The sequence below is a fragment of the Pongo pygmaeus genome, chromosome 3 (genome assembly GCF_028885625.2).
Source record: "Pongo pygmaeus isolate AG05252 chromosome 3, NHGRI_mPonPyg2-v2.0_pri, whole genome shotgun sequence".
Lineage (NCBI taxonomy): Eukaryota > Metazoa > Chordata > Mammalia > Primates > Hominidae > Pongo > Pongo pygmaeus.
The window spans coordinates 163,600,001-163,612,183 of NC_072376.2; the positions used below are offsets into that span (position 1 = coordinate 163,600,001).

The 12,183-nt window shown below is 34.3% G+C and overlaps 1 protein-coding gene across 3 annotated transcripts in view; it reads right to left on the reverse strand.

Moving 5' to 3' along the window:
• LRBA (LPS responsive beige-like anchor protein) overlaps positions 1–12,183 on the reverse strand; it is a 764,782-nt gene that overhangs the window by 407,269 nt on the left and 345,330 nt on the right. For all 3 annotated transcript variants that reach the window (XM_054484859.2, XM_054484861.2, XM_054484860.2), the window contains exon 37: positions 2,536–2,702. In XM_054484859.2, the coding sequence (XP_054340834.1) occupies positions 2,536–2,702 (167 nt within the window). The remainder of the gene's footprint in view (positions 1–2,535; positions 2,703–12,183) is intronic.

Here is a 12,183-nt window from a genome sequence, read left to right on the forward strand (position 1 = left end):
AATATTCTAATATGATTGAGTTAAAAGACAAAATGCTACTATAATTCTTTAAATAAAACGCAAAGAAATTATACTTAATTTAATCCTCTTCACTAGAATTTTGCTCATTGTGCATATTTCTTTTAACAGGCTTAGGATAGTTAAATGCATTACAGCTACAGTATGACTCTGATTTCTCTCTAATGCCATTTATGTTTTCTAGAATTATGCTAAGTGAAGAACAAAGTACACTGTGTTATTCCCATTTATTACAACCATGTCCATAATTTACAAGCTGATTATGCAAGCTTCATACGAGGGAAATCAGAGAATAGTTAACCACTGTCAAAGAATGGTGAGCCAGCATACATTTTTGTCAGCTACATTTTCTTACATGGACCTTAAAAGGAGCACTAAGATAAACACTTCACATTATTGGGAATTAATATTGAAAAGGACTATTTAAAGATAATTTTTAAAAATGCATTGGGGAGAAACCAGGTGTTCTAAATAAGTAACAGCTGAATAGGATACAGAACTAAATATAATGACAAAGAAATATCAATGTACAGGCAATGTGCTTTGTTACATATTGTTTTTTAATGTAAGATGAGATTTATAGAGAGGAAAATATTAATTTAATCATGTCCATTTTCTCTGCGATGGTACATCCTTTCTTGTTCTGAATTTAAAATGTACACATTAGAAAGCTAATAATTTGACAGCTATTTTCATTTGAGAGGAAAAAGTAAAAGATATTTTGTTCTGTGGACTTGCAGAAATATTAAAATTTCAAAATTTATTTCAGTTGTTTCTGGCTTAATGAATAATAGAGTTGATGCCTTAGAACAACTCTATTACTGAAATACTAATTATTTCTACATAAATACATTTCATGGGCCATTTAGCTCTCCAAGATATTTTATTACACCAAAATCACTTCAGGAAAACCATGTTTTCCTTTTGATACCACATGTATACTATGCTATACAAAGGTACAGCTATTAACAGAAAGAATTTTGATCCCATCAAAATAACCCATGAAACGTTTGACGTAAGTTATCTAAATGTTTTTATTTTAAAACTGCAAAACCTTTTGGGTGAAAAGAATAACTTTTTAAAAAGATTCAACAAACGCACATTGAGTTCCTACTATGTGTCAGGCACTATGCATCAGAGTAATATCCTAATTTATTCAGTATCTGACGTCAAAATGATATCAAATCTGTAATAATAAAGCACTTTGAAACTCTAAAACCCTCAATACAACACTCCTCCATTCTCCTAACCATGGGCTTTTAGATGTTGTAAGATAAGGCACCAGAGATCACTGACCCATGAATACATGTTATTTCCATAACCACTCTTGCACCTGCAGATCAACTGAAATAAGATTAAAACAAACAAACAAACATGGTTCCTGTTGGCTGTCCTTTTGATCTCAAGACCTTGACTTGCCTTTCTTTCTCTGAATATCAAAAATTAGGTACCCAGAAATATAATTCATCATATGCAAATATTATTTGTAATAAATATCACATGCTACATTTATTCTATATTAGTGAATACTTTATACAAGTAACTTTCAATGCAAATTTTGGAAGTTTACTTTTCTAAAAGTTAAAATTTTTTTCTTTATACTGGAAAATTTCTAACACTGGATTTTGATGTCTGATAGACACACAAGTTGATTAAAACACAAATGGAAGCAAATTACACTCTAACATAATATACAAGTAACTTACTATTTTTGTTTTTGTTGTCTTCTAGAAAAAGTTGGGCAAAAATTAGAAATTAAAATATAATGTTTTCTAATAGCAAAATAAAAACTTTTTGTCATTAACTTCACTTAAAAGAGTCAACACATGTTCCTGAAATTTGTAGCATAAAATATTCCATGGAGGATATATAATTCGTCCAAGTTCCTTAGTCTTAAAGGCAATTTAATTATTTTGTTTCTATAAAGTAAAATCAACAACAGCATGTCCAGTTTGGCTATCTTAAAAGAAGGTAGATATACTGAGTAAAATTTTAAAGAAGGCATTTAACCAAGTTTATCATCACAGTCCTGAAATTTGCAACATAAGAAAAAAAATCATTTTATTGTATTTTCGAAATCATACTTTGAAAATATGCTTACTTTCAAATAACTAAAAAATATAAAAAGAGCATAGTTTTTTAAAATAAAATGTTATATACGTAAAAATTTAGCTATAAGTGTAGATAGTAAGATAGTTTAACTGCTTCCCTTAATAATTCATTTCAAAAGGAATAAGTAGATAAAGCAAATATTATTTTGGAAGTAGTTGAGGAAACTGATCTACAAAGATCCATAATTGTACACATGCTGATTGGATAAATATGGATCTATAAAGATCCATAATTGTACCCATACCGATTTTCTCCTTCTCTTTGGCTTTAAATTCATAAAGATGATGAAAGACAAAATTAAATTACTCTCTTCTTCATCTGGCTTTGATCATATCCAAAGTCATTTATTTAAACCTAAGCCATCTACAGAAAATCAGTGGCCAAATCCTAAAGGTATCCCTTTACCTCACTGCAGAATTTCCCCAGGCTCCATGCTTGTCTGTGAGAATGTTGATAATTTTCTGGATTAGTTGAGTTGCTGTCACGTGGTCACGATATTTTGCTGCTCTTATCAAATGATCACACATCTTCTCATCTTCTCGTTTGTCTGCAGAATACTGGGCACACAGTGACTTGGAGAGAAAAAAAATAATACTATAAAAAATGTGAAAAAAACCTTTAAAATCCATTATGAAATTATCTTTACCCTAAATCAAAACAACCAAAATTTTAAATCTACTTTTACATTCCTCATTCACCTAACTGAGATTTAGTGATCTGCTGTCTCAATAAAACATCCCACAAGAATTTACTTCTGTGAAGTCAATCATGAGATACACTCAGAAGTGGTAAACATTCAAGTAGAGATCTGAACAATGAGACAAAGACAGTCTTGTAAGAAGCAGGGGCCCAGAATGACAAACAGCATGAAGTGAAGTTGCAAAGGACTTGAGACATAGTGAATAAGGAGAATAATGGTAAGAAATAATTTTCAAAAGGCAGGCCAGGGCTACATCATTTGTATTATGGTAAGGAGTTTAGATTTTATTCAAATGTAATGGAATCCCAGTGGAAAGTTTTATGCAGTGAAGTGATAAATTTACATATTAAAATGATCATATAGCTGCTATTTAGAGAATGGATTGTAGTGGGACAAGAGAAGTGAAGTTGGCAGTTATGAGGCCACTGCACAGGGCCAGAAAAGAAACAATAGCAGCTTACAATAGTAAATTGAGCTAGTTCTAAATACCTTTAGAACATGAAACTCTTTGGTCTTTTAAGTCCTAGCAAAATGTACCAAGAGCTCTGGGATTGCCTGGGATCTTATTTAAAATGCAGAGTCTCAGGCCCCACCCCAAATCTATTCACTTTGTGTTTGAATTTTAATTCCCAGGCAATTTATATACATCAAAGTCTGAAAAGTACTATCTTAGATATCATCAATTTTACCAAAAAAAAAAACCTTAGAATTATTTGTCAGTAATCAGATACACTATAATTGCTAGTTTCCAAAATGCTTATTTCTCTTCTTTTGGAATTCGGATACTTGTGGTGTCATGTTTATGATACTGTAGTTAAGGCATTATTTAAAATAAGAAAACAAAGATGGATGTAAACTTGGTCCTTTTTTCTACTCAGTGTCTACTGGAGTCCTCTCCCCCACCCCCACACACATATCCTTTGATAGATAAGTAACATAAACTTGATGTTGGCATAAATATCACTAGTTTACGTATGGAATATATATTGTGGAGGCTTGCCTCTCCTACAGTATACCAGTTTCGATAGATTGCTGCCACACACTACTCCCACCACCACCCCAGCAACAAACAGGAGTCCTGATTGTCCTGAACCAATCAGGTAATAATCACACCCACACTGGCAAACTGGATTAGGGAAGGACACTTGATGTAACTGGTACAGGTAGGGCAAAGTTCAAGATTTTGTTGGACAGTTGGTTCCCTCCTTCCTCTCAGGGTGTAAAAGCAGCAGCAAATTCTAGGAGTACTGGAAGCTCTCTGTACCATGAGGGAAGCTGGCCTGAAGATACGGCCAAAACGAGAGCAGAACTATGAAAACTGTAGAAAAATAGAGCTCATTCCAGGATCATGAACTTCCGGATCAATCAAATTCTCAAGACCAGCCAACCCCTATGAGACTTTTTAAAGATTTTTTTTTAAGAGCCAATAAACTCCTGCTCATTGTAAACCAGTAGAAACATCCAAAAAATTGGGGTTTTTTTGTTCCTTACACCAAAAGCAATTCATCCTTTGCATGGTGTATATGTACATGCATAAGGAATCAAATATATATATATATATATAATTTTTTCGTTTTTGAGACAGTCTTGCTCTGTCGCCCAGGCTGGAGTGTGGCGCGATCTTCCTGGCTCACTGCAACCTCCGCCTCCTGGGTTCAAGCAATTCTCCTGCCTCGATCTCCCGAGTAGCTGGGACTACAGGTGCACGCCGCCACGCCCAGCTAATTTTTTTGTATTTTAGTAGAGATGGGGTTTCACCGTGTTGCCCAGGCTGGTCTCGAATTCCTGAGCTCCGGCAATCCACCTGCCTCGGGCTCCAAAAGTGCTGGGATTACAGGCATGAGCCACTGTGCTCGGCCAGGAATCAAATATCTTAGGTCTGTGCAAAACACTATGCTAGGGAGATGAAAAGCTGAATTTTATAAAGAGGAATTTTAGAAGTTAGTCTTGGGTGGGAATAAAGGAAACCTTTAAAGCAAAGGCAAGGCAGAAAAACATTAATCAATTTCAGGGAGGGACAAAGCAAGAGAGTTTGACCCAAGTACAAAATACAGGTAGAACAAGTAATAGACTGAAGAAATTCTGGAATGCAGAATGAGTATAGAAAAAAGTCACAGGAATCATAGTATACTTATATGAATGACTACAAGACTGGGAAGCAAAACAAAAACCAGGTTACGGTATCACCCTTGCTAATATCTCCTGTCAGTCTTGATCAATTCACTCATTTACCTCTTTAGGTCTAAATGTCCTCATCTGCAAAATTAGCAGGTTATATTAGATCTAAGATTGCATCAATCCGAAGATTCTGAGCAACCTCTGTGAGAGTACTTGAGAGTACCTGAGTTCAACCTCTGAGAGATGTTCACTGGTAAAGGCAAACTGTTTATTTAATCTAAACACTGATGTGGAGAAAATAAATCCTACTAAGAACTAGAATAACTGATGAGAAATTAAAAGCAAATTTCATATACTATATTTTTAAAAAACATTGACCCAAACAAACCACAGAAGAGTTCACTTTGTCAAAAATATGATTTGAGCAAATAAAAGAAAATGATTAAGAAATGTATGAAAGGGCAGCAGTTTAAGTGAAGACAACTAGGAAATTATTTCATTGTAACAAAAATGTCAACTGATATGTCGTTTTTTATATATTCATTCAAGAACTGAGAAGCATTCTATAGGTTATTTCATATCTAACCCAACCATACACTAAAACAAATAGTACGAAATGATAGACATTCACAGAACCATAAACTTTCAACATTCTCTACTATATCCATATCTGTCCTTGTCCAACTTCACCTAACAGGAAATTCAAATCTACTGATGAGATTTAGAAAATCACTGGTTTCTGAAATGCTATGAAACACCACAAACCTTCATATTAAACAGCATTAAAAGCAACCAAAAACACATTATTAAATAGCTTATCATTTCTATCTCTTATTAATATTATATTAATTTAACATCAAATTATATTTTGTAAACATTTGACAAGCTATTAAAGTTTGTTCTAAAAGGCATAATTCTAAAAACAAGGGCTCAAGGTAAGCTAAATGGTAAAATGGTTTAAAGCGTTCTTTAATGGATCCTTCTTTACAATTTGAACAGCAACTTTTCATATCTGACATAAAATCTATAGATATAAATCACATTAAAGGGCTATTCTTTCCTGATTATCAATCTCTGTCTCTTTGTGGAACATTACGGTCACATCTGACCTAAAAACATGATAAAAAAAAAAACCATACAAGAATGTTTCATAAAGATATAATGAACTTGTAACTATTTTTTTAAATGTCCTTATAATGTATTTGAAGATGTTCTTATTTAAAAACCAATAATAAATTCTACGTATGAAATATCGTTCAAAGTCATGTGGAGATAAGAAATATTTACTTTAGAACCAAATACATATTATTTATTTGTAATACACATATTTGTGTATGTATGTATACCTGTATTTGGAGGTTGAGTGGAAGTACAAGAGACCTTAACAAATATTGCTATTTATCAGTAACATAAACGGTCAGATCTAAAACTTTCATTCAACTTTAAGGCAGAATTTTTTATGTTTCATATCAACTTTTCTGTGTTCCTACTGTAAGCACTATATAAACTAGATAATATAACATCACAACATGGCCACAAAATATTTGACTATAAAAAGAAAAAAATAAGCATTTGGGGAACAATTCTATTTTATGTGATTATTGCTAAAGAAACCTAAGATTTATAACCAAAGAATGAAGAACTCAATATAGGATAAATAAACTTCCACAGAAGAAATTCAGTCACTCACAGTAAATAGACAAAGCGACCATTTTAGCTCTTTAAATGTAAATGAATAGAGACAATATTTAATTTTTCCTTCCGGATGTCATGGCTCTACCTAATTTTACTATTCATCCTTTGCATGAAAGTAACAGAGGATACAAACAAATGGAAAAACATTCCATGCTCATGGATAGGAAGAATCAATATCATGAAAATGGCCATACTACCCAAATTAATTTATAGATTCAATGCTATCCCCACCAAACTACCAATGACTTTCTTCACAGAATTAGAAAAAACTACTTTAAATTTCATATGGAACCAAAAAAGAGCTCATATAGACAAGATAATTCTAAGCAAAAAGAACAAAGCTGGAGGCATCACACTACTTGACTTCAAACTATACTAAAAGGCTACAGTAACCAAAACTGCATGGTACTGGTACCAAAACAGAGATGTAAGACCAATGGAACAGAACAGAGGCCTCAGAAATAACACCACACATCTACAACCATCTCATCTTTGACAAACCTGACAAAAACAAGAAATGGGGAAAGGATTCTCTATTTAATAAATGGTGTTGGGAAAACTGGCTAGCCATATGCAGAAAACTGAAACTGTACCCCTTCCTTACACCTTATACAAAAATCAATCCAAGATGGATTAAACATTTAAACATAAGACCTAAAACCATAAAAACCCTAGAAGAAAACCTAGGCAATACCATTCAGGACATAGGCATGGGCAAAGACTTCATGACTAAAACACGAAAAGCAATGGCAACATAAGTCAAAATTGACAAATGGGATCTAATTAAACTAAAGAGCTTCTGCACAGCAAAAGAAACTATCATCAGGGTAAACAGGCAACCTACAGAATGAGAGAAAATTTTTCCAATCTATCCATCTGACAAAGGGCTAATTTCCAGAATCTACAAGGAACTTAAACTAATTTACAAGAAAGAAACAATCCCATCAAAAAGTGGGTGAAGGATATGAACAGACACTTTTCAAAAGAAGACATTTATGTGGCCAACAAACATATGAAAAAAAGCTCATCATCACTGGTCATTAGAGAAATCCAAATCAAAACCACAATGAGATACCATCTCATGCCAGTTAGAATGGCGATCATTAAAAAATCAGGAAACAACAGATGCTGGAAAGGATATGGAGAAACAGGAACGCTTTTACACTGTTGGAGGGAGTATAAATTAGTTCAAGTATTCAAGTATTGTGGAAGACAGTATGGCAATTTCTCAAGGATCTAGAACTAGAAATACCATTTGACCCAGCAATCCCATTACTGGGTATACACCCGAAGGATTATAAATCATTCTACTATAAAGACACATACACAAGTGTGTTTATTGTGGCACTATTCACAACAGCAAAGACTTGGAACCACCCAAATGTCCATCAATGTTAGACTGGATAAAGAAAATGTGACACATATACTCCATGGAATACTGTGCAGCCATAAAAAAGAATGAGTTCATAACCTTTGCAGGGACATGGATGAAGCTGGAAACCATCATTCTCAGCAAACTAACACCAGAACAGAAAACCAAACACCGCATGTTCTCACTCATAAGTGGGAGTTGAACAATAAGAACATATGGGCATGAAAAGGGGAACTTCACACACCAGGGCCTGTCCGGGGATGGAGGGCAAGGGGAGGGATAGCATTAAGAGAAATACCTAATGTAGATGACAGGTTAATGGGTGCAGCAAACCACCATGGAACATGTATAACTATGTAACAAACCTGCACATTCTGCACATGTATCCCAGAACTTAAAGTATAATAAATAAATAAATAAATAAATATTTTTCAAAGTCCTAAAAGATTTTAAAAAAAAAAACAGAAATGGAAAATGTTAATAGATATATTCTCTATTAAAGAAATTGAACTTAACTACTTTACCATAAAGAAATCTCAGGCCCACATGGTTATATCGGTTAATTCCACCAAACATTTAAGAGGAAATAATACCGAGGCCGGGCAAGATGACTCACATCTGTAATCTCAGCACTTAGGGAGGCTGTGATGGGAGGATCGCTTGAGCATAAGAGTTGAAGACCAGCATGGGCAACATGGTGAAACCCCATAGCTACAAAAATACAAAAATTAGCCAGGTGTGGTGGCATGCACCTTTAGTCCTAGCTACTTGGGAGGCTGAGGTGGGAGGATGGCTTGAGCCCTGGAAGCAGAGGCTGCAGCAAGCCGAGATTGTGCCACTGCACTCCAGCCTGGGTGACAAAGCCAAAAAGAAGAAGAAATAATAATGAAAAAAAAATTTACAATAGCATGAAAAATATGAAATACTTAGCTATATTTTAAAATTTATACAGATCTTATAAAAAATAAAACCATAAAATATTGTTAAGAGAAATTAAGAAGATAGATAAATGAATATACAATTTATATATACAAAATATACAGTTTATAGATTTAAAGATTCAACATTTTAAAAATTGATTTTATATATTCAACACAATCTTAATAAAAATTTTTAGCAATTTTTATAAAACTGAAAAGCTGATTCTAAAACATATATAAAAACAGAAGGTAGGCCGGGCACGGTGGCTCATGCCTGTAATCCCAGCACTTTGGGAGGCCAAGGCAGGTAGATCACAAGGTCAGGAGATCAAGACCATGCTAGAAAACAAGGTGAAACCCCCATCTCTACTAACAATACAAAAAAAGTAGCTTGGCATGGTGGCACATGCCTGTAATCCCAGGTACTCAGGAGGCTGAGGCAGGAGAATTGTTTAAACCACGGAGTTAGAGGTTGCAGTGAGCCGAGATCACGCCACTGCACTCCAGCCTGGCAATACAGCAAGACTCCATCTCAAAAAAAAAAAAAAAAAAAAGGTAATAACAGCAAAGTAACTTTAGAAAACAAAGTTGTAAGACTTTACACCCTTCCCACCATACTATAAAACTAGAAATGAAGAGCACTGGTTATCAGATGAAGAAAGAGATGACAAAATGAAGAAACAACTGGTACTGAAACACCTGGCTATCCACATGAGAAAAAAAAAAGAAGAATCTTTTCTTTCACCTAATATCATACAAAAAATACTTAATTCAAACTGGATCAAGGATATAAATCTAGAAGTTAAAACTATAACTTTCCAAAACACAACAGCAGAATCTTTTTTAAAACTTTGGGATAGGCAGTGTTGTTAGACTGGACAGCATAACAGAAAGCATGGAAGAAAATCACAAGAATTTAAAAACTGAAAAAATAAACTTTATCAAAATTTAAAACACCTAGTCTTTTTCTTTTTTTTTTTAGACAGAGTCTTGCTCTGTCGCCCAGGGTGGAGTGCAGTGGCTCGATCTCAGCTCACTATAAGCTCCACCTCCCAGGCTCATGCCATTTTCCTGCCTAAGCCTCCCGAGTAGCTAGGACCACAGGCGCCCGCCACCACGCCCGGCTAATTTTTTGTATTTTTTTAGTAGAGGCGGGGTTTCACCATGTTAGCCAGGATGGTCTCGATCTCTTGACCTCATGATCTGCCCGCCTCGGCCTCCCAAAGTGCTGGGATTACAGGCGTGAGCCACCATGCCCGGCCCAACACTTGCTCTTTAAAAGAACCATTTATAAAATGAAAGGTAAGCCACAAATTGTGAAAAAAATATTTAACATACATGTAAGTGACAAATGAATTCTTTACAGAATATATAAAGAATTCATATAACTCAATAAGACAAACAACCTAATTAAAAATAATTAGCACAGGATTTGAACAGGCATTTCACAAATATATACGAATGGCTAATAAGCACATGAGAAGATGCTTAGTCAGTAGAGAAATGCAAATAAAAATCACAATAAGCTATCACTACACACCCACTAGACCGGCTGAAATTTAAAAGAGCTACAATATCAAGCACTGACAAGGACATGGAACAACTGGAACTCTCATACCTACCTTGGTGGTTGAATTGTAAAGTCGTCAACTACTTTGGAAAATAGTTTGTCAATTTCTTGTAAGCTTAAACATACATTTACAGTAGCATATAGCAATCCTACTCCAAGGTATTTCCTCAAAAGGAATAAGAACACATTTCTACAAAAATAACTTGTATGAAAATGCCCATGGTGCATTTAGTCATAAAAGTCAGACACTGAAAACAACCCAATGTCTGCCTATAGCTGAATGGATAAACAAAATAATTCAACTTAGTATTTAAAAAAACAAACCAATAATACACACAACAATGTGAACGAATATCAAAAAGTTTATGCTGACCAAAATAATCCAGAGTACCTACTATTTGATTCCATGTATATAAAATTTTATAGCAGATAAAATTATCTATAATAACAGAAATCAGATCACTGGTTGTCTGGGACTGGATATGAGTATATGGAGAGGAATTGACCACAGTGGATCACAGGAGAATTCTCTAGGATGACAAAATTTCCTATATCTTTATTATAATGGTAAAACCACAGATATACACCTTTATCAAAACTCCTCAAATTGTATACTTAAAATTTTATTACATGCAAACTATACTTCAATAAAGTTTATTTAAGAAGTGTTTGTTTGTTTGTTTCAGGCAGGATTTCACTCTAGTGTCTAGGCTGGAGTGCAGTGGTGTGATCTTGGCTCACTGCAACCTCAATCTCTTGGGCTCAAGTGATCCTGCCACTTCAGTCCCCCAAGTAGCTGGGACTAGAGGCACGCACCACCATGCACAGCTAATTTTTTCTATTTATTGTAGAGATGAGGTCTCACTATGTTGCCCAGGCTGGTCTCGAACTCCTATGCGCAAGCAATCCACTCACCTCGGCCTCCCAAAGTGCTGGGATTACAGGCATGAGCCACCGCACCCAGCAAGAAGTTTTTAAAAAGTGGATGGACAAGGTATAGATGGAGAAAGCAGTTAAAATACTAATACCAAAAAATAGGCTCATATAGCAAATAGGTAAATACCTTCTACAAATCAATGAGGAAGAGACAGATAACCAATAAGAAACTGGGTAAGAGAGCAACATGTACTTCACAAAAGTAAAAAATAGATAATATATAACAAGCAGGAGAATAGACTCAATTCTTTTAAAAATTCAAAATAAAAGTACATCAGAATGCCAAAATAAAAATCAGCAGTCAACTGTTGATGAGAATGCTGAATAATGAGAACAACTCTACACTGAGGCTGGGAGTGGTATACACTTTTGCAAGATAGTGTGACAATATCTATTAAAAGTGAAAATATGAACATTTTGTAATCAAGTAATTCCACTACACAGAAATGCATGAGGATGTACGCCAGACATATAAAATATTCAAAAGTGCATTATTCATAATAGCTAAACACTGAAAACAACCAAACAAACAGAAGAGATTATTTAAAAACTAATGGTCTACATATTTGGAATAGCTAAAAATTGGAAATAATCCAATTACCTATCAACAGTAGAAAGAGGTAATGAACAGCTAGCAGTCTATACATAACGGAATACTATGTAGTAATGAAAGTGGAGTTGAAAAATGTAAGAAAATAATTAAATGTTGGAAACATAATGTTGACATACAATTTCCAGAATA